Source organism: Bubalus kerabau, chromosome 21 (assembly GCF_029407905.1).
Source record: "Bubalus kerabau isolate K-KA32 ecotype Philippines breed swamp buffalo chromosome 21, PCC_UOA_SB_1v2, whole genome shotgun sequence".
NCBI classification, from domain to species: domain Eukaryota; kingdom Metazoa; phylum Chordata; class Mammalia; order Artiodactyla; family Bovidae; genus Bubalus; species Bubalus kerabau.
The window spans coordinates 15764126-15788096 of NC_073644.1; the positions used below are offsets into that span (position 1 = coordinate 15764126).

General features: G+C 35.8%; 1 protein-coding gene across 1 annotated transcript; it reads left to right on the plus strand.

Moving 5' to 3' along the window:
* Positions 1-1171: 1171 nt before the first annotated feature.
* Positions 1172-11193, plus strand: SYT4 (synaptotagmin 4). The gene is made up of 4 exons (XM_055559072.1): positions 1172-1547; positions 4338-5152; positions 6916-7036; positions 8530-11193. Exons 1-4 carry the CDS (start codon positions 1514-1516, stop codon positions 8835-8837), a joined length of 1278 nt encoding a protein of 425 aa, XP_055415047.1. The 5' UTR covers positions 1172-1513; the 3' UTR covers positions 8838-11193.
* The last annotated feature ends 12778 nt before the right edge of the window (positions 11194-23971 follow it).

The window sequence follows — 23971 nt, forward strand, 5'->3', positions numbered from 1 at the left end:
TTAGCTTGTATGTTTTCATAGGAAGAAGATATAAAGTAAAGAAAAAAATCTGTTAGGAGAATGTTAAAATGCCAAGTATGTGGGCATGAGTAGAAAAGGAAAGAAGAGGGACTTAGGTTTATAAAATTTTCCATGATGCAAAAGGACTGAGCCAATTTCTCCCCAGACACAGTCCTGACGTTCAGAGCCAGCTGCTTGCCAGTACGCAGCAACCTGCCATTTTACAGTAGCTTTCTGAGACTCACCCGATACTCACTCCTCCCCCATCCCAGAACACACTGAATGTCATTTTCTCACTGAGTCCCAGAGCAGAGGAATTCCTTGTGGAGCAATAACTGACAGTTGAAGTTACAGCCTGAGTTCTCTTCTTTGGAAAATTGTTAACATTTGCTTTAAAAAGGCACACTCTTCAGATTAAAATTAATCAGAATCTAACAACATATTTTTCCAGTTCCTCAACTCTGGGGATATCAGTAGTTTAGAAAAGTAATATGTTTTCCTTTGAAAATAACCGATAATTATTGTTGTCATTTCAGACTGTGAAGTTATTCTTGTAACTATTTTGAATAAACCTGTTAGAAGTCAGGGATTTTAACCAGAAATATCCTTTCCAAAACAATCTCAATACATGCAAAAGTCATAACAGAGTGAGTCTGAATACAGAAGAGATTATTCCCATATGTTCCTAAGTAATTTAGCTGGTCAAAAGTCAAATATTAAAGGAAGAGAGCTGAGAGAAAGATTGAGCAACAGAATCATCAAAATGTTTAGACTAATAATTTATTAGAAAATAAGTGATAATGATAGGAAAATTTATTCCAAATGAATCAATGTACAGTAAATTTTCTAATATAGGTGTAATATATCAAAGAAAAATTTAAATAGCAAGAAAGTATAGATTTTCATTTTATAAGGGATCATTTATGTAAAAATTTATCTTCTTACTCTTCCCTCAAATCACTTCTGTAAATTATATTATTCTGATAACACAGACATATTTTTTCACTGATCTAGATGATCAGGAGATTTTTACGTTAGGAATTGACATTGATGAATTTCAGGACTCATCTCTATGTGTCTCTGAGCCCCCACAGAACAGCAAACTAATCTCCAGTAGTCCAACAGTTAAAATAATTGATGAATGTGTGTTGAAATCCCGGGAGAGAAGGGAGGAAGAAAGAATGAAGGGGCAGAGGAGTGGCTTGGAGAGAGGAGGGGAGGTGCTGATTTCAACCCTGTAGCGTCAGGATTGCGTCAATTCGTGTTTCAGCCACGTCTAGAGTCTCGGAGACAAGCTTCTCTAACGAGCCAAAACAGGAACAGGGCTGGAAAATCACTGTGTGAGGGCGAGTGGACCTCTCTCGCTGCCTCTTCCCCACTCCCGGCTTAGGTCCCCTGAGCTTTGCACTGTTGTTTCCAGCACTAGGAAAAGCCCCCGTCCCTTCAGATCGAGGCAAGTGAACCAAACCAGAGGGTTTCCGTTCAGCACCTCGGACAGAATACGCAACAGAAAATGGCTCCGATCTCTACCAGCCGGGAAGAATTTGGTAAGCAAGTTACTCAACTTAACAACTGCGATTGTTCCTTAAATACGCTGGTGTGTGTGTGTGTGTGTGTGTGTGTGTGTGTGTATGTTTCCGTGGGATGTTGATTATAGATTCCCCAGGTAAACTGAAAGGAACATGAGAACTGTAAAACGGCAATAGTGGCTTACCTCTGTGGTTTCTCTCTTGATTTTCTCCTTAAAATTGCTTTATGCTAGCGCGATTTTACATCCAAGAAGTTCCTAGTCATCCAGGTATGCCTGTAAATTGCAGCACGTGCTAAGTAAAGAAAAGCGATCTGTTTGCTTGCTGGTTTCATTAATTCTGTAGGTGATTTTTATTTGCATGAAAACCTGTATTTAACTAATTAGGGGAAGCCAAATGGTTCTGTGATTACATAAGGGTTTGATCTCAATATAAAATAACTTGACTAATAGGGCATTTAGAATGTATGTTTTATTGCAGAATGTACCGTAAGGTATTTTTTTCTCTGCTGTTTTTCTTGTATACTTGAAATATGCTGCTAGTGAAAGACAGAATCCTACGATGCTAGGGTTAAATAGAGTATTCAAAATTAATTAGCTGAGCCCATTCTATTTCACAGGTAACCAGAGGCCAGAGAAATAAGGGAAAATTTGCAGGTCTGTTAGCTAAAAACTACTGGGAACTATACTTAAGACTTACATTTTCCCGTTCAGTTTCCCTTTTCTTATATCTGTGCTTAACACCCTTACTCTCCTTCTCTGTTTTAGTGAAAAAAGAAAAAGAGAAAATATCAGAGGTATTTCTTCAAATAGAAAAGTGTTATTTTAGGTTCCATTATATTCCAAAGGCAATATTTTGCTTTACATATATTAAGAAATATCAGGAAATTTATAGAAGTTTGTTATGAAACTGAGTGAAATGACAGATCTTTGCTCTCAAAAGTTTAGGGTCTTATTATTAGAGAATACATAGGGAGTAGATGAATCTTTGTATATTATATTAAATATTTTGCCATTTGACATTAATATTAAATGAGACAATATGTGATGTATTCAGGAAGGAATTTCTTTCACAGCTATCCATTTGACTGATTGAGTTTATATTGTTGTAATATGAGATGTATTCCCAGTTTCTGATTGAAAATTAGAAATATTTGAATACTGAGGAATTTTCAGATGCTGTGATAGTTAAAAATATGTTCTGGTATGGGCCATAAGTCTATTTAGAAAAAAAAAAATTACTATTCCTTTTTTAAAATTTTTTCTTTCTTCATTGTCTAAAGAATAAAAAATAGTTTGCTTTTGCTTCTTAGACTTGGGTGATTAGAAAGTCCAGAAGTGTTTTGTTTGTATATTTGTTTTTTCTCCCCACAAAGACTTAAACAGAAGGTAAAACTGAAAAGCTGATAGTAAGTTTAGCTAATGATCTTTAGGTCTCACCTCATTTGCTTTCTGTAGCATCCACTGGTTTTTCTATCTCGTGAATTCAAAGTATATTTTTCATCTCTACACAATTCAGTTTATTGATATAATTAAACTACAGAGTATTTTTCATTAATGTGTTTCCTGTTTTATCTTCTTTGGTATCTTTGCTATTGTCATTTCCTAATTATATATTATTTGAGTTCAGTTTTGTGATTATGAAATAGAAGTTTGAGGGATTGAGGAGCAGAAAAACAAAAGACTATTCTTTCAGGGATTAGTTAAGCAGGCCTTAACCTTTTCCTGACTGGGAGTTTTAACTTTATTATTCACTACCTGGGATGAAAAAATAGAATGTAATGGAGCCAAAGCAGATATTATTACATTAGTTATATTAATTTTTATCATATTAAACATTGACTCAATTCACTGTATCCGTATATAGTAACACCGCTTTTACTTACACAGTGATATTAATCATTTCTTGGAGAATATGCTTACATATGGAACATGATAGGCTTCATGAATAATCAATGTTACATAATGTCAGTAATTAATGTGCCCTCATTCAAGGAATGAATGCCAATTTCAATTTGATCACCATTTGCCATGTGGAAATGTGCTAGGAAAAAAATCAGTTATGGATAAAATTGAACTCTAAATTATCTCTACTCACTCTTTTCATTACATTTTAAGGAATGATGATTCATCTATAACGATTCTTTGGGTTTTATCCTATCTAGATAATTAATTTGTAATTTGGATAATTCAGTATTTATTTGAAGAATTTGGGGTAAGTATACGAGTTTGTAGTCTTACAAGTTGTATAGTATTAATATTCTGTTGTTCACCTTTTTGTTCTTTTCCCCCTAATATGTGTACATTTATTTCACTGTAATTTGGATATAAATTATTAATGTTTGTGATAATTGCAGATAATGTTCCATCATTTCTCTCAGCATTTGAAGAATGTGGCTTAGAATTACATAGTAAGAATTGATGCTTCTGGAAAGCCTCAAAATATCAATGAAAATATTATGAGTACTGATTCATGTATTTGACTCTATTTATCTTATGTTAAGTGAGAAAACAAAGGTAGGTCATGATCATTTAGTATTCCCCCATCCTTAGCCTGAACCAAGTTTCATCCTTTCATTTTAGTTATGAAAATTACTACAAGGAAGGATTTTCTGTTTATTCTCTATGTGGCACATCTGAGTTTTTTTCCTGAAAGTTATATGAAATAGGCATATAATTCACCCAGAACAGTTGGAAAGCAATTCAATCTGTGCAACATACAGCAATTGCCAGCTTTAGGATGCTTTTCAAATAGGGTGTTTCAGACTCTGCTCCTTTAATGCATGTTATCGGTCATTTGATTTTTCAGATGAAATTCCCACAGTGGTGGGGATCTTCAGTGCATTTGGCCTGGTCTTCACAGTCTCTCTGTTTGCGTGGATATGCTGTCAGAGAAAGTCATCCAAGCCTAGCAAGACTCCTCCATATAAGTTTGTGCATGTGCTAAAGGGAGTTGACATTTACCCTGAAAGCCTGGACAGCAAAAAGAAGTTTGGAGCCGATGAGAAAAATGAAGTAAAGAATAAATCAGCTGTGCCAAAGAATTCCTTGCATCTTGATCTTGAGAAGAGAGATCTAAATGGCAATTTTCCCAAAACAAATTTCAAAGCTGGCAGTTCTTCTGACCTGGAGAGCGTAACCCCAAAACTCTCTTCAGAAGGGGGAAAAGAGGTAGTTTCCCCTGATAGCTTAAAGTCCAGCACTTCTCTTACTTCAGATGAGAAACAGGAGAAACTGGGAACCCTCTTCTTCTCCTTAGAGTACAACTTTGAGAAGAAAGCATTTGTGGTAAATATTAAGGAAGCCCGTGGCTTGCCAGCCATGGATGACCAGTCAATGACCTCTGACCCATACATCAAAATGATGATTCTTCCAGAGAAGAAGCATAAAGTAAAAACCAGAGTTCTGAGAAAGACCTTGGACCCGGCTTTCGATGAGACCTTCACATTCTATGGGATACCCTACACCCAGATCCAGGAGCTGGCCTTGCACTTCACAGTCTTGAGTTTTGACAGGTTTTCAAGAGATGATGTCATTGGAGAAGTCCTGATTCCTCTGGCAGGAATTGAATTAACTAATGGAGAAATGTTAATGAACAGAGAGATTACCAAGAGAAATGTTAGGGTAATTAATTTTTAGTCTTTAAACATATTATAAATAATCTTTTCTGTATCAAGAGGATTTTTATTAAAATGATGTCCTGTACATATCATCTTTGCCATGTTTGACTATTATTGATCATAATCAAATGGGAGCAGGGAGACAGATAGATGAAAGAAAATTTAACCCACTACTGAAATGCTTAAAATATATATCAATGATATAAAGAAAATAGGGACACTTTATGGATTTATTTAACTAATATTTTATAACTTTTATGAATTTCTATCACAAGTATTTTGACTAAGACTGCCACTAAAATGCAGACAAATATTTCTTACTCATTGCAAATGAGTATCAAATATGTATCAATGTTAGCATAATTGAAATTGAAAATTAAATCAATTTATCCTGAGTATTTGAAGTTGTATTGACTTTTCATAGAATTGCTTCTTGAGGAAGAGGTACATCATTATATTGAATTATATTCACCCTTGTGTTGTATAACAGGAGTTACTCTGCCTTTTTAGTTACACTACTTTTGTCGTTCTAGAATTATTAGAAAATGATAAGACATCAATTAATCAAATGTAATTGTATTTTCCCCTTAAATATGGAACTGACTCTATTCCAGCTGTGGTGTTTCAGAATAACTGGTGTCTATAATGCATAATTTTATAGAATACCATAAAGTTTGTTTTGACCACATCCTCACCTTTGTCAGTTCAAGTTAATGAAAGTCAATATATAGAATTATTAAGTAGTTTGATACACTAGGCTGCTTAGTAGCACTATGGGAATAAAGATTTGTTTCCTACTCTTTTTCTTGGAGTACTCATTCACACAGTTACCCCATAGTAGCTTTTTTTAATAAATATGTATTGAAGTTTTAGGAGCTCTAGTCAGCCATCATTCTTAGCTATAATCAAACCCCAAGTTACTTTTTGTTACTTTCAGTTAGAAATTGTACTTTGAGTTCTTGGTCATCTTATCTAATGTTAAAGTAAAAACAAGATCTAAGTCTTATGTAAAAAATAAATTATATGATACTATGCAAAGACAAAGCATGAAAAATTCCGAGTCAATTCTCTCCAATATTTAGCTCATTCCTTGTATTAAAGAAGGATTTGGGGTAGGGTTGGGGAAGAGAGTTCTAACTCCATCAGCCCTCTGGGCCAAGAGAATTGTGGGTGTCAGACTAAGTTTCAGGTTTTCTGAATTCAAATTTTAATAATGTCTCTTCTAAAGGATTTGAAATAAAATCAAACTGAACATGAATCAATTTCCCATATATACCTGTGGCGGATTCATTTTGATATTTGGCAAAACTAATACAATTAAGTAAAGTTTAAAAATAAAATAAAATAAAAAAAATTTCCCATATACAGATATATTAATATAATTAGATAATATTCATTACCATTAACAACTTAATTAAAGTGGAGAGTTAATTAAAAAGCAAAAAATTAAAAATACCTCTCTGTAAGCTATATTCTAAATATCTCCCTTAAAAACGTTTCTAGTGATGAGTGTGGCTAGTTCATTATGAATTTTGACATTCTGCAGTACCTAAAAAGTCCACAAGATGGCAGATAGTTGTTCTTAGGAGGTGATGACATTGCATACATACTTTTAGTTGCTCTGATTCTTTAGCACGTTAAAGTAGACTAAGGAATTGTACATTTAAATAACAGTGCTATTATACCACTTCAAATGTTGACAAAAGTATATATTTCAAAACTAAAGAATACTAAAAACATTTTTATATCTTACCTTTTTTTGTTTAGAAATCTTCAGGACGGGGTGAGTTATTGATCTCTCTCTGCTATCAGTCCACCACAAATACTCTTACTGTGGTTGTTTTAAAAGCTCGGCACCTGCCTAAATCTGATGTGTCTGGACTTTCAGGTAAGAATACTTTGAAAAACATAGGTTCAATGAAAAATGAGCTATATATTGGGGAAAACAGTTAACAACACTGGCCTACGATTTTTATTTACCCTTTATTCACAATTACAAATGATGTGATCGTTCTTCTGTTTCTCATTTTATGGAATAAAAATGTAAGTCAATGCCATTAACAAAAAGAAGAAAACTAAGTAGTTCTAAAATACAAGACTCAGTTTCTATGTGATAGATGTCTGATTGAATAAAGTTGAAGTATAAGACAAAAAAAATAAGCTATTAAGGAAAAGTTCTTAATTTTAGTATTTTAAATGAGCCTGCCTAACCTTACACTTCTATTATTTTTATCTTTCCTTCAATTCATTATGTATCTACTGTCTGTTTTAAGAATTAGCTTTTAGTTTTGTGACTAGCTTTCACACACACAAAAAACTTTGCTATATGAGAAAGAACATGTGACCTATGGGTTAAAATGATCTGAGTTCAAACCCTAACTTTTCTGTTTCTTAGCACAGTAATCTTGGTTATGTTTCTTAAACTCTATACAAACTGGACATAATAGTACTTACCTTGAAGGGGATTGTAAAGACTGGATATATGCATATATGTGTATATATGTATATATATTTTATTCATATATATATTCATTCATATATATGTATTTATTCATATATATAATGAAATATATATATTTCATTCAATATCACCTAGAGCTATTATTAGTTATAATTTTATAGTTAAGTAATGGAAGCTGAAAACATGATCTTAAAGATATAGGTTAGGAAGCTAAAATGAACTCATGCAACCAGAATAGGGCAAAATAATGTAATTAAATATTTGACAAAGTAGCATTATCTTAAAATCCACAGGATACATGTGACACAAGGAATATAAATACAGGGTAACAGGAAACAAACACAGCAAGTGATTAAAGAACCACAGAAAAATTAAAACTGAAAAAGGCATTGCCATTGTGAACTCTAAACGCCCATTGCCCCATCCAAAGGAGAAAGCAGAGGTAGAGAGACTTACCCAAAGTCAGACAACTGAGTAAGGTTCAGTTCAGTTCAGTTCAGTTGCTCTGTCGTGCCCGATTCTTTACAACCACATGAATCGTAGCATGCCAGGCCTCCCTGTCCATCATCAGTAAGGTTAGATGCTGTGTAATGTTTTTTCCTTCTATTCCGTTCTTGCAAATGAGTTATTAGCAATCAGAATGTGTTAGAACATTCTCTTTCCTTCTCCTTTATGTCATCTCTTCATCCGGCCATTACAGTTCTTTCCTATCCTCTGTTATCTCTCATGTTTTGCATTCTTATTTTCAACTTGTTGACCAAAGAGAAGCCAAGCTTCATCCATATTTTCACTTCATTCTGACTCATTTTCATTGTAATCACATTTTGCCAGTATGCAGTAATATCTAAGGGCACCGTTATCTTGAGATCAGAGTTCCTGCCATGTTCTGCCAGTACATTGTCTATTGTGTATCATTGCAGATCCCTATGTCAAAGTGAACCTGTACCATGCCAAAAAGAGAATCTCTAAAAAGAAGACGCATGTGAAGAAATGCACCCCCAACGCAGTGTTCAATGAACTCTTTGTCTTTGACATTCCTTGTGAGGGTCTAGAAGAGATAAGTGTTGAATTTCTGGTTTTGGATTCTGAAAGGGGATCCCGAAATGAGGTGATTGGGCGGTTGGTCCTGGGAGCAGCAGCAGAAGGAGCTGGTGGAGAGCACTGGAAGGAGATCTGTGACTATCCCAGGAGGCAAATTGCCAAGTGGCACGCACTCTGTGATGGTTAGCACCCTAGCCGTGATGAATTGGAACTTAACGATTTTTACTAGGCAAGGAGAAATTTTCCTTTTTTTTCCCCTGACACGTGAGTGCAAACTTTTTGTTGTTGTTGTTAGAAATGGATTGAATTAGCAGAAAGTAACTGTAAATGTGTATCATGATCATTTCCTCTTTATTAGAGAATCTGGATAAATTTTCATAAGATATTCAATTTCCCCTGCAGGTTACCAGTGATATAAATAAAAAAGTACTTGAGCATTTTAGGAATACTGCTCTGTAGTCTCAAATTATGGATGTGGTGATGATCTCATTGGACCACCTCACTAAAAATCAATGTGATTATTAGGATTTACAAATGAAAAGCATGCCTTCTCTTATGAAAGTTCACCCATTGTTTATCAAGTGGAGAAATAAATTTTTCTTTAAACCCAAAGATATTAAAGAAATGTTCTAGATTGCTTTATTAATTATTGACATGTCATTTACAAATAGCTTTCCTGATTATAAAAGTATATGATTATTGTTCTTTGATCTGTAATAATTTGACACAACTTTATCATAAGAGAGGTAACTTGGGTTTGTTGGGGAAAAAAAAAAAAAAAGCAGTGAACAAAATGAGAAATCATTTTATTAAAGGGCTGAGTTGAGGACACTGTAGCCAAAATAGGATTTCCTCCCTCTGTGATTACATGTGAGTCAGATGTAAAATACAATCTCACATAAGACTCATGGCCTTGCATTATTCTCTTCTTGTGACAAGACTCAATGTGGCCTAAGAAAGCCCTATATATTTTTGTGAAGTTGTTGAGTTGGCTAATGAGTAAAGAAATACACTTCAGCTACAAATCCAGTTAGAAATGCAGTTTTCTTAGAGGAAATATGTATAGTTTCTAAGTGTACATTCAAGTGTATCCCTTGAACACAGAGAGGTCGTGGGTGACCAAGTCTTCATTTGCTTGTTCTCTCCCAGAGAGGACTAAGTTACTATTTCAAAAGAAATGAAGACAAAAAGTCATAAAGTTTCAGTCATCACTAGTTAGGAAATTTTACTTTAACCAACAAATTATAGAAAATAGTCATACGGCAAGCCTAATATACTTAACATATGTTCATACATAACAAATTTATGCCGCCAAATTAACACAGCAAAGTACGTTTCACTATCTTTTCTAGGCTAATTTGTCTTGAGCTCTTGTCTGTGGACCAGTTTATAAACTTGTGTCTTGTACTGCTTTCTAGTACCAGGGCTCTGTGATTACTTGGAAAGAATTTACTTGAGGTAATGTCACTGTATTTGAGTGTTTAGAAAAGTAAGAGTGAAACTCAGGTACAGTTGAATTTTAAATATGCAAGTTAGAAATGAAGTCTACTGAAAAATTTACATTTTGAGTCAGGTTTTGTGTCAGTGCTCTAGCAATTTCTGAGAATGTGTTTGATATCACAGTGTTTGTAAAATCTATGACAATACATTTTCCAAACAACATATACATAACTTTTATGATTATGCTGAAAGTAGGAAATGTTTTACACTCTGTATACAAAAATTGAAATCAACCCCTCTTTTGTGCTTTAAGATGATTTTGGAATTAAACAAGATTATTCTCCAATCATTGTTTTCATGCCATCACAAAGTCATGTCACAGCATCTTGGTCCACTCAGCATTTCTGTGAAATGAATTGTAGTCAGTATATGGTTTGCGTAAATCATATGGCCTTTTTATGTTTGTATATTTGGTATCATGGGCCAAGAAATATAATATATTTTGAAGCCCTGAAACATTAAAAAATGTAAATCCTAAGTATCCTTCACAGTTGCCAGAAGTTAATGGTGGTACCAAGCAAAGTATGGTCGTTGGAGGAGGGACAATAAAGCCAACGGTAGATAATTACAAAATGACAATAACTAACTTGTAAATAGTTTTTAGTTTTTTTTAATTTAAAGTGTTTTTCACTGTGAAAAGTCAAGTAAAACTATTTGCAGTTACTGTTAAGTAGAGAGAAGAAAAACTAGAACAGAATTGAAGCAGGCAGAGGCACAGTGATCGCATTATCTTCTGAAAATTCTGTTTTATATGGTATTACAATATCAGTGTGATCTTGAATTCTGTTACAAATTCTTCACTGTATTAAACATATAAATTAATTGTTTGTCTTATTAGCCAATCTAACCACTCTAGTGGGGAGATGTCCATGTTTGAAGAACTGTGTAACTTAGTAACTGATTTGTTCTGATGCTGTAACTTAATCGAAGTGGTTTGGAAGGAAGCATGGTGTATGAGATGGTGTCTGTTCTTTTGTGCCAGCTCTGTATGATGTTTGTAAGATCATGTTTATAAAACATGAATAAATGGCTGCTTTTGCCCAACACATTTCAACTCGAACTTTTCTGTCAGTGGATTCTCTTCTTTCTTTCTAAGTTCTCAAGTTTCCCTAACAGGTCATCTGGCACAGATTAAGGAACATAATGACTTGGCACCAAGATCTCCACATATCTTGCTGTATTTTGGTTAATCTTCATAAAACTCATTCAGGACAGATACCATTATCTATCTGCAGGAGCAAAACTTGAAGCTAAAGGAGCTTTGGCAGTTGACTCAAGTTCAAATGGATGGTATGTGAAAAGATTTCCTCATATCCCTCACTCTTCTTGCTATGACAGGCCAATCTCCTCCAGGAATCCTCATAAACTGGCTCTGTTATATCCTTAAAATGGTTCATGCCCACATTCTTTAACTATTTCTTTATGCATTTTGTTCCCTTCATCATTTTCTATCACAATTTTTAAATTCAATCTTCCTTTTACTGTCTTTTATGATTTTATTTCTCACTTTAGTCTCTTTCATTACCTGTTTTGTTTTGGGGCTTCCCAAGTGGTGCTCTTTACCACTTCCCAGGTGGTGAAGAATCTGCTTGCTAATGCATGAGACATAAGTGACTTGGATTTGATCCCTGGGTCTGGAAGTTCCCCTGCAAGAGGGCACAGCAATCCACTCCAGTATTTTTGCCTGGAAAGTCCCTGGGTGGCAATAGTCTGTATGGTTGCATAGAGTAGGACATGATCAAAGTGACCTAGCACACATTTTATATTACTATCTTTTATTTGCTTTTTAATTTTTCCTACATCTTTTCATTGGATAGATTTATTTAGTAAAATGGTATTGAAATGGAAGTCTTTATCTCTTCCAAAGAAAGGTAGGAAAAGACCTGGGGACTATGCAGCGCTTCCTTTAGACACCAGCTAAAGTAAATGGAGCTATGGGATTAATCACAAGGAGGATTAGCCATTTTTTTTTTTAAACAGCACTAGTCTATATGGAGGTGTTCTGTATTATCATACTTGGATAAACAGCTTTGTAAATGTAATACAACCAAAATATGCTTCCATTATATTTTTGTTCTAAAGCACATTAATTGTATTGAGTGTGCCCATATATGTCAAAAGACTTAGTTGATAATTACATTTAAGTGCTCAAATATATTTTAGGCCTACTTAGCAAAAGCAACCACGGACACTGAGGAGATTTTCTGTGAAATTAGTCATTAGAAAAATGCTGATTAAAACCACAATGAGATATCAGTCACACCTTATTAGAGTGTCTAAAATCAAAGAGTTTGAACATGCCAAGTGTTGGTGAGAATTTTTTTGAAATTATAGCAGGTTTTTAATAGACATTGATAATCTGATTCTAAAATTGATACAAATATACAAGTACCTAGAATACATGAAACAACTTTGAAATAAAGAACAAATGGTACAGGGTGATGGTGGCCTCATAGAACAAGTTGGGGAGCTTTCCTTCCTCTGCTACTTTCTGAAAGAGTTTGAACAGGATAGGTGTTGGCTCTTCTCTAAACTTTAGGTAGAATTTGCCTGTGAAGCCATCTGGCCCTGGGCTTTTGTTTGTTGGAAGATATTTTATCGTACTTAAGACTTTTGTGCTTGTGATTTGTCTGTTCATATTTTCTCTTTTTTCATGATTTACTTTTGGAAGGTTATACTTTTCTAAGGATTTGTCCATTAATTCCAAGTTGTCAACGTTATTGGCATATAGTTGCTCATAGTAGTCTCTTATGATTCTTTGTATTTCTGTGTTGTCCATTGTATCTTCTCCTTTTTCATTGCTAATTTTATTGATTTGAGTCTCTTCCTTTTGTTTCTTGATGAGTCTGGCTAATGGTTTGTCAGTGTTATCTATTCAGAGAAACAGCTTTTAGTTTTATTGATCTTTGTTATCAGTTCAGTTCAGTCACTCAGTTGTCTGACACTTTGTGACCCCATGGACTGCAGCACACCAAGCTTCCCTGTCTATCACCAACTCCCAGAGCTTGCTCAAACTCCTGTCCATTGAGTCAGTGATGCCATCCAACCATCTCATCCTCTGTCATCCCTTTCTCCTTCTGCCTTCAAATTTTCCAGGATCAGGGTCTTTTCCAATGAGTCAGTACTTTGCATCAGGTGGCCAAAGTATTCGAGCTTCAGCTTCGGCATCAGTCCTTCCAATGAATATTCAGGACTGATTTCCTTTAGGATGGACTGGTTGGATCTCCTTGCTGTCCAAGGGACTCTAAAGAGTCTTCTCCAACAACACAGTTCAAAAGCATCAATTCTTCAGCACTCACTCTCACATCCATACATGACTACTGGAAAAACTATAGCTTTGACTAGATGGACCATTGTTGGCAAAGTAATGTCTCTGCTTTTTAATATGCTGTCTAGGTTTGTCTTAACTTTACTTCCAGGGAGCAAGTGTCTTTTAATTTCATGGCTGCAGTCACCATCCACAGTGATTTTGGAGCTCAAGAAATTAAAGTCTGTTACTGTTCCCCTTATTTCCCAACCTGTTTTGCCATGAAGTGATGGGACTGGATGCCATGATCTTAGTTATTTGAATGTTGAGTTTTAAGCCAGTCTTTTCACTCTTCTTTTTCACTTTTATCAAGAGGCTCTTTAGTTCCTCTTCACTTTCTGCCATAAGGGTGGTGTCATCTGCTTATCTGAGGTTATTGATATTTCTCCAAGCAATTTTGATTCTAGCTTGTGCTTCATTCAGCCTGGCATTTCACATGATGTATTCTGCATAGAAATTTAATAAGCAGGATGACAATATACACCTTGATGTACTCATTTCCCAGTTTGGAACCAGTATGTTTTTCCACATCCAGCTCCAATTGTTGCTTCTTGACCTGCATACAGATTTCTCTGGAGGCAGGTAAGGTGCTCTGGTATTCCCATCTCTTTCATAATTCTCCAGAGTTTGTTGTGATTCACACAGTCAAAGGCTTTGGGGTAGTCAATAAAGCAGAAGTACATGTTTGTCTGAAATTCTCTTGCTTTTTTCTATGACCTTCACTATAATCTACTTCATTTATTTTCATATTTTTGCTCTGATCTTTATTATTATTATTATTTTTACTTTTACTAACTTTGAGGGGCTTTTTTTTATTGTTCTTCTTTTTTCTAGTTGCTTTAGGTGTAAATTTTATTTGATATTTCTCTTGCATCCTTCAGTAGGCGTGTATTGCTGTTAACTTCCCTCTTAACACTGCTTTTACTGCATTCTATAGGTTTTGAATTGTCATATTTTCATTATCAATTTTTCTAGGTATATTTTAATTTCTTTTTTGATTTTTTCAGTGATCTGTTTATTATTCAGAAGTATGTGTTTTAGGCTTCACGTGTTTGTGTTTTTTTTATAGTTTTTTTTCCCCTTGTGGTTGATATATAATCTAGTAGCATTGTGATCAGAAAAGATGGTTGAAATTATATCTATTTAAAAAAATTTACCAAGGCTTGATTCATGGCCCAAGATGGGATCTATCCTGGAGAATGTTCCATGTGCATTTGAAAAAAGAAATAAAATCTACTGTTTTTGGATGAAATACCCTGAAGATATCAGTTAGGTCCAACTGGTCCAATGTATTGTTTTAAGCTTGTATTTCCTTGTTAATTTTCTGTCTGCATGATCTGTCCATTGGTGTGAGTAGGATATTAAAATCCCTCAGCATTATTGTGTTATTATTGATTTCCCTTTATTAGTTGTTAGCATTTGTCTTATGTATTGATGTGCTCCTATATTGGATATATATATTTATAATTGTCATGTCTTCTTCTTGGATTGATCCCTTGATCATTAGGTAGTGCCCTTTGTCTTTTATAATGGTCTTTATTTTGAAGTCTATTTTTTCTGATATGAGTATTGCTACTCCTGTTTTCTTTGGTCTCTGTTTGCATGGAACATCTTTTTCCAGTCCCTCTTTGTGCGTGTCCTATGTTTGAAGTGGATCTCTTGTTCACAGCATTATAGCAGTCCTATTTTGTGTCCATTCAGCCAATATATGTCTGACAAAGTAGAAAGATGTGTGTTTATCTTCTCCTACAAGAACCCCAAAATTGCAACTAGCTGGTGCACAATCATTGACAGGAGAATGTTGGAACCCACCAAGAGAAGATAAGCCTCTTAGTCTCATCCATCAGAGGGCAGACAGAATGAAAAGCACAATCATAGAAAACTAATCAAAATGACCGCATGGATCACAGCTTTGTGTAACAATGTAACAGTGAGCCATGCCATGTAGAGCCACCCAAGATGGACAGATCATGGTGGAGAGTTATGACAAAATTCTGTCCACAAGAGAAGGAATGACAAACCATTTCAGCATTCTTGCCTTGAGAACCCCATGAACAGCATAAGAAGGCAAAATGATATAAAATTGCAAGATGAACCCCCGAGGTCTGTAGATGGCCAATATGCCACCAGAGAAGACAAGAGAAATAGCTATAGCAGGAATGAAGAGGCCAAGCCAAAGTGGAAATGATGCCCAAATGTGGATGTGTCTGGTGGTGAAAGTAAAACCCAATGCTGTAAAGAACAATATTGCATAGAAACCAGGAATATTAGGTTCATGAATCAAGGTAAATTAGATGTGGTCAAATAGGAGACGGCAAGAGTGAACATCAATATTTTAGGAATCAGTGAACTAAAATGGTTGGGAAAGGGTGAATTTAATTCAGATGACCATTATATCTACAATTGTCAGAAAGAATCCCTTAGAAGAAATGGAGTAGGCCTTGCAATCAACAAAACAATACAAAATGCAGTACTTGGGTACAATCTCAAAAATGACAGAATGATCTTGATATGTTTCCAAGGCAAACTACTCAATGTGACAGTATTCCAAGTCTATGCCCCAACCACTGAGGCTGAAAAAGTTGAAGTTGAATCATTCTTTGAAGCACTATAAGACCTGCTAGAACTAACACCAAAAAAAAAAAAAAAAAAAAAAAAGAAGTAACAGGCAAGTTTGGCCTTGGAGTACAAAGGCTAACAGAGGGGCAAAGGCTAACAGAGTTTTACCAAGAGAACAAACTGGTCATAGCAGACACTTTCTCCAATAACACAAGAGATGACTCTACACATGGATATCACCAGATGGTCAATACCGAAATTAGTTTGATTATATTCTTTGCAGACAAAAATGAAGATGCTGTATACAGTCAGCAAAAATAACATGTGGAGCTGACTGTGGCTCAGATCATGAGCTCTTTGAAAATTCAGACTTAAATTTAGAAAGTAGGGAAAACCACTAGGCCATTCAGGTATGACCTAAATCAAATCCCTTATGATTACACAGTGGAAGTAACAGATTAAAGGGATTAAATCTGATAGACAAATGCCTGAAGAACTATGGACAGAGGTTCATATCTTTGTACAGGAGGGGGTGATAAAAACCATCTCCCTAAAAAATAAATGCACAAATGCAAAATGGTTGTCTGAGGAAGGCTTACAAATAGCAGAGAAAAGAAGAGAAAGACAAAGGAGAAAAGGAAAGATATATCTATCTGAATGCAGAGTTGCAAAGAGAGATGAGAAAGACTTCTTAAGTGAACTGTGAAAAAGAGAGAGAGAGAAACAATAGAATGGGAAAGGCTAGTTATCTCTTCAAGAAAATTAGAAATACCAGTGGAATATTTCATGCAAAGATGGGCACAATAAAGGACAGAAACAGTATGAATCTAACAGAAGTGGAAGATAGTAAGAAGAAGTGGGAAGAATATACAGAAAAACTGTACAAAAAAAGGTCTTAATGACCCAGATAACTGTGATGGTGTGATCACTCACCTAGAGCACTCATCAGGAAGTGTGAAGTCAAGTGGGCCTTAAGAAGCATTACTATAAACAAGCATAGTGGAGGTGATGGAATTCCAGCTGAGATACTTCAAATCCTAAATGATGATGCTATTAAAGTGTTGCACTCAATATGCCAGGAAATTTGGAAAGCTCAGCAGAGTCCACAGGACTGGAAAATATCAGTTATCAATCCAATCCCAAAGAAGAGCAATGTCAAAGAATATTCAAACTCCTGCACAATTACCCTCTTTTCACATGCTAGCACAGAAATGCTCAAAATTGTTCAAGCTAGGCTTCAACAATATGTGAATTGAGAACTTCCAGATGTACAAGTTGGATTTAGAAAAGACAGAGGATCCAGAGATAAAGATGTCAACATCTGTTGGGTCATAGAAAAAGCAAGGGAATTCCAGAAAAAAACAACTTCTGTTTAATTGACTACACTAAAGCGTTTGACTGTGCAGATAAAAGCAAAGTGTGGAAAATTCTGAAAGAGATGGTAATACAAGGCCACCTTCCTTGCCTCCTGAGATAACTGTATGCAGGTCAAGAAGCAACAGATACAACCAGACATGGAAGAATGAACTGGTTTAAAATTGAGAAAGGAGTACATCAAAACTGTGTATTGTCTCCCTGCTTATTTAACTTATCATATAAAATGCTGGGCTAGATGAAGCTCAATCTGGAATCAAGATTGCCAAGAGAAATATCAATAACTTCAGACATGCAGATGACACCACCTTAATGGCAGAAAGCAGAGAGGAACTGATGAGCCTCTTGGTGAAGGTGAAAGAAGAGAGTGAAAAAGCTGACCAGAAACTCAATATTGAAAAAGCTAAGGTTATGACATCCAGTCCCATCACTTCATGGCAAACAGATGGGGGAAAAAATGGAAACAGCAACAGACTATTTCGTTCAGCTCCAAAATCACTGTGGATGATGACTTCAGCCATGAAATTAAAAGACACCTGCTCTTTGGAAGAAAAACTATGACAAACCTAGACAGTGTATTAAAAAGCAGAGATATTACTTGCTGACAAAAGTCTGTCTAGTCAAAGCTATGGTTTTTCCAGTAGTCATGTATGGATGTGAGAGCTGGACCATAAAGAAGACTGAGCACCAAAGAATTGATGCTTTTGAACTGTAGTATTGGAAAATACTCTTGACAGTCCCTGGACAGCAAACATATCAAACCAGTCAATCCTAAAGGAAATCAAGCATGAATATTCATTAGAAAGACTGAGGCTAGAGCTGAAGTTTCTATACTTTGGCCACCTGAAGCAAAGAGCCGACTCATTGGAAAAAACCTTGATGTTTGGAAAGATTGAAGGCAGGAGAAGGGGACGACAGAGGATGAGATGGCTGGATGGCATCACTGACTCAATGCATATGAGTTTGAACAAACTCTGGGAACTAATGGACAGTGAAGCCTGGCATGCTGCAGTTAATGCAGTCCCAAATAGTTAGACACGGCTGAGTGACAAAACAACAAATTTCTTTCATTGGAGCATTTAGCCTATTTATGTTTACAGTAATTTTTATAAGTATGATCCCATTACCATTTACTTTATTGTTCTGGGTTTGTTTTTATAGGCCTTTGCTGTGTTTCCTGTGTAGAGACATTTCTTTAGCATTTGTTCAAGAGCTGATTTGGCTGTGGTGAATTCTCTTAATTTTTGCTTGTCAGTAACACTTTTGATTTCTCCTCAAATCTGAAAAAGGTCCTATGTGGACAGAGTATTCTTAGTTATAGGTTTTTCCTTTTCCTCACTTTATAAATATTCCTGACATTTCCTTTTGGTTGAAATTTTTCTGTCGAAATATCAGGTGTTAGCCTTATGGGCATCCGTTGCATATGTTGCTTTTCCTCTGCTGCTTTTATCATTTGTTCTTTGTATTTATTTTTTTTTAGTTTGATTAATTTGTGTCTTGATGAGTTTCTCTTTGTATTTATCCTGTATTAGACTCTCGGCTTCCTGGACTTTGGTGGCTATTTCCTTCCCCATTTTAGGGAAGTTTTTGGTTATCTCCTCAAATACCTTTTCTTGACCTTTCCTTTTGTCTTCTGGGACTCCTATAATTTGAATGTTGGGGTGTTTTATGTGGTCCCAGAGGTCTCTGAGACTGTCCTCATTTTTTACCCTTTTCCTTTATTCTTCTCTGCTTCAGTTACTTCCAGCATTCTATGTCTCAGCTCATTTATCCATTCTTCTGCCTCAGTTACTCGACTGTTGGTTTCCTCTAGAACATTTTTATTCTCAGTTATTACACTGTTCATTATTGACCATTTATTCTTTAATTCTTCCAAGTCCTTTTCAAATTTTTACTGTACACCTCTATTCATGCCTCCAGTTTATTTATCCATGACTTCACTTTGTTTGCAAGATTTTGGAGCATCTTTACTATCATTGGCATCACAAAGAGTTGCATACGACTGAGTGACTAACACTTTCACACTTCCTACTGTCATTATTCTGAATTATTTTTCAGGTAGACTCCTTATCTCTTCCTCATTTGTCTGGTCTGGTAGGATTTACCATGTTCCTTCACCTGATGCATATTTCTCTATCTTTTCATTTTGTTTATTTTATTGTGCTTGGGTTTCCCTTCTGCAGGCTGGATGGTTGTAGTTCCTCTTAGTTGTGGAGTCTGCCCTCCATGGGTTGGGTTTGACCAGGGCCTTGTGAAAATTTCTTGGTTGGTGGGATGTGTTCCTGTGTTCTGGTGGATGGAGCTGGATCTCATCTCTCTGAAGGGCAGTGCTGTGTCCAATAGTATGTCTTGGGGGTGTCTATGGGTTTGGTATGGCTTTGTGCTGCCTGTGTGCTGCTGTGCAGAGTTGTGTTCCTGTTTTGCTGAAGGACTGGTGTGAGGGATATTGTACAGGGGCTTCCTGGCTCTTTCATGAGCTTGGTCTAAGTGTAGAAATGGAGGCCTTTGTGCAGGCTCCCCTCTATTAATGTTCCATTGAGTTTGGAGTTATCTGATGGTCCAGAGTCCTGGAGTTGAGTCTCCTGCCTCTGGAGTTCAGTCCTGACCTCTTACAGTAGCATTAAGATTTCTCAGGCCACACAGCACATAAGACAAAACCACTAGATTAATAGTGAAACAATTTTCACCATCCAGGAAAACCCAAAGATATTCACAGAATTATATGAGAACAGAAGAGGAAGAAAGGAGAAATAGGAAAAAAAGGAGAACTGAAAGAGAAGAAAGTAATCAAGTCAACTGTCAAATCCCTAAGTGATTATGGGTACTGAAATTAGACTCTCAAAGATACAAAATTAATAACAAAATATCAGAAAGCAAAAATTAAAAACCAAGAAAAAAAATTAAACTCTTAAAAGTACAATGTCAAAACAAAATATTGAACACACAAAATATGGAATTTATTTAAAAATAAGGTGTCTTTTTTTAAAAAGGCAAAAGTAGGTGATAAAACATAAAAATGAAAGGAGAAATAATGGACCATATTAGGGCAATATGAAAAAAAGGAGGGAAGGGGAGGTTAAAAAATAAAATTAAAAAATAATAAAAATTAAAATAGGGGGCAGGAAATATTTATAGGTGAGTAGTGAGAGGAATGTCCATATGGTTCCTCCACTTTCCTGTTTCAGTCAATTTGTCTACTTAGAAGGTCCTCCAATATATCTCAGAATGTCTCTGGACATGTTGTGGGCAGTGTGGGGTCAGTTCAAACTCAAATCTTTTCTTGCTCCAGCTTGTACTTACTCTCAAAATCTACAGTATCCCCTAAAGAACATAGTGTCATGTTAATCACAGGATTTTGACCTACCACAGCTGTCATTTTTTGGGTGATTCTCCCTTCTTTCCTTTGCTCAAGATTCCACTTGGATTTTTGACCCAACTCTGCTTAGACTGGTGGCTCAGATGGTAAAGAATCTGCCAGCAAATTGGGAGACCTGGGTTTGATCCCTGGGTTTGGAAGATGCCCTGGGGGAGGGCATGGCAACCCAGTCCAATATTCTTGCCTGGAGAATCCCATGGACAGAGGAGCCTGGTGAGCTACAGTCTGTGAGGTCACAAAGAGTTGGACACAACTGAGCAACTAACACTTTCACTTTCTGGTTTTAAGTCTCTCTCCAGTGTTTGATCACCTCCATGACATGAGAGGGTGAAAGTGGCTGCTTATTAGGGCTCATTTGCTCAGTTATGCTGTGGAGGGGGAGGGAATACTACAAATGCCACTGGCACGTGTGGGAAGCACTCTCCGTCTGGACCATACAGCATGGTCACCACAGCCCAAATGGGGCCATGCGCCTCCCAAGGGAGTTGGTTCCAGTTTGTGGGGCCCTTGGCAGAGACAAGCCTCTTGGGCTCCAAGATGCAACATGTGGGGGATGCCAGTCTTAGGCAGGTTGTGCACTTCCCTAGTGGAGCTGTCTTGGGCTGTGACACACTTATCAGATTTGAGTCACTCAGAATCCCAGGAAGATGTGGGTAGTAACACACAGCCCCTCATGGCTTCATGGTAGATGCATCCTTGCCTTCCACCTCCACCAGTCGCATGCCTACTTCTCTGCCTCTTGGGCCATAGACCAAAGCCCGCTTGCCCCATTTCATTATTCACCAGGGCATGGTCCTTTGTTCTGTGAGCTCACCAGAAGTGAGCATTAGAGCCTTTTCATGGGAGTGATCCTTTGTTTCTCTGGTTGTTCCAGGATTTTCCCTGTTCTGCCTGTGTGGTGTCACATTACCCCTGTATCTTCACAGTATTCAACACTCATCCTTTCCCTGAGGACTGACACCTGCAACTCAAGTCTCCTCACTGAACCCGCACTCACTGTGGGCTGATGTGAGCATGTGAGTTGCTTCTCGGCTGAAAATTGCCATTATGCACAATGTCTCTGGTGAATTTCCCCCATTTTGTCTCATTTTACTTCCTTCTGATGTTCCTAAGCTTGCCCCGACCCTGCCTGCGAAGGGGTTTCTTATTGTGCAGAAGCTTCTCCTACTTCAGGGACCCCTCCCCAGGACAGGGCTCCACATTTTGAAATCCTTTGTCTCTGTTTTTGTCTATATCTTTTGTCCTACCTTATTCCAGGGAGTTTGATTTACCTTTCTGGACATCTGGGTTCCTCTGCCAGCCTTCAAAAGTTGTTCTGTGGGAATTGTTCCACATGCAGATGATCTTTTGATGTATTTGTGGGGGAGAAGGTGGTCTCCCTCTCCTATTCCTCCACCATCTTGAAGCCACCACCGTTGGTGAGAATTTGAAGGAATTAGTTGGTTCCTACACTGCTCATTGAAATATAAAATGTATATTTTCTTTGAGAAGCAGTTTCTTAAAAATTTAAAAATACAACTGCCAAATGACCCAGTCATTCCACTTCCAGGTATTTACCTAAGAGAGAAGAAATCATGTGTTTGCACAGAGACTCACATATAAATTTTTGTAGAAGCTTTTTCTGTAATAGCCCCAAATTGATTGCAATATAATTGTTCAGCAACAAGTGAATGAATAAATTGTGTTGTATCCACACAATAGAATGTTACTGCACAATGAAAATGAATGAACAATTGATACATGCAATACCATATATGAATCTTAAGAAACTAGTTATTTCCCCATGGAGTCCTGAACAAGGTAGAGTGTATAATGTATGATTTAATTAATAGGAAATATTTGAAAATACAAACTTATTTGTAGTGATAAAAGGCAGATAAGTGTTTGCTTGGGATTTTAAGAGGTAATCTGGACTTGTGAGAATGAAGGAGATTAAAAGAGAATAGGAAGACATTTGAGGGATGATGAATGTGTACATTTTCTTCATTGTGATAATGTTTCCATCAGTATATACATATTTAAAATTGTACAGTTTACTATATGTCTCAATTATACTTCAATAAAGCTGTTTAAAATGTGTAAGATAGAACCTATTAATAACTTTAAGAAAAATAGCAATATTATTGTTATTACCAGCAGTAGGTTTCTGAAAATTCATATTTAACATGTTTTGAGATTTTTTTTTCCATAATGTGCATTTCCCCAGAAATATGTAATTAGAGAACTGCTTTTTAAGTCTTTTGTGATGTTTTCTGTCTAGTCATACTGCCTATTCAGTAATTTAAACAGATTTTAAAATTTTCTTCTACTTTTAGGAAATTGATTTTTGAGTTTAATTTTGCTTATAGTTATATAAAATATTATATTTTATAAAGATATATTTACCAAACAAAACAATTAACAAAAGCCTATTCCTACACTCTATAATTCCCTCCTCTCCCATACATAAAGAATTTTAAACTTTGGGTTAATTCTTCTAGTTTTTAATATATACAAATATGTACATGCATTCACATTTTTCTGTTTATCAGATGAACAAAAGCATGCTAACAATCAGTAGCCAGACTAAAAAAAATAAAAAAATAAGAGATAATTACAATTGAAAGCTATAATGAGAACATAATTAATTTAACAATATAAAATTATCACATATAATTGGGGGGGCGGTCAAGCAGAGTGATGTGATAAGTGGAAGTGCATACAAGCACATATTTTCATCCACCCAGCCAAGAAACATCTTTTACTATTGTGATTATGTAACTATTACGCACATAAATACATTGTTTCATGATTGTTCAACAGAAAAACAATAGAACTCTATATCACCAAAACTAGGATTTAATGGAAAAATCTGTAATCACTTTTTAAAATCCAGATGCCTACCAGAATTATCTTGAAAATTCTTGAAAAATATAAATGCCCAATTTAAAACATAAGTTGCCTATTTCTGAAATTTTCCATTTAATATTTTTGAACTGTGCTTGACAGAGGGTAATTGAAATAGAAGAAAGTGAAATGGAAGGTAAAGGGATCAACTGTAATCCATTAGAAGCTATATGCATATAGTAGACATCCCAAACATTTTCAAATTAATTTTGTGGTGAATTGTGTTTTACCATTTGTTTCTTAGCATTGGATTTATACTCCCAACTTCTAGTATTAAGCTAGTACTAAAGTAATTCTATATTCCTTTATAAGACATTAT

Excerpts from the sequence above, each read along its gene's own strand:
- SYT4 (XM_055559072.1), top strand. The coding sequence starts at position 1,514 with ATGGCTCCGATCTCTACCAGCCGGGAAGAATTTG. Across the intron at positions 1,548-4,337 it reads TACCAGCCGGGAAGAATTTG|ATGAAATTCCCACAGTGGTG; the intron begins GTAAGCAAGTTA and ends TTGATTTTTCAG. Across the intron at positions 7,037-8,529 it reads TGATGTGTCTGGACTTTCAG|ATCCCTATGTCAAAGTGAAC; the intron begins GTAAGAATACTT and ends GTATCATTGCAG.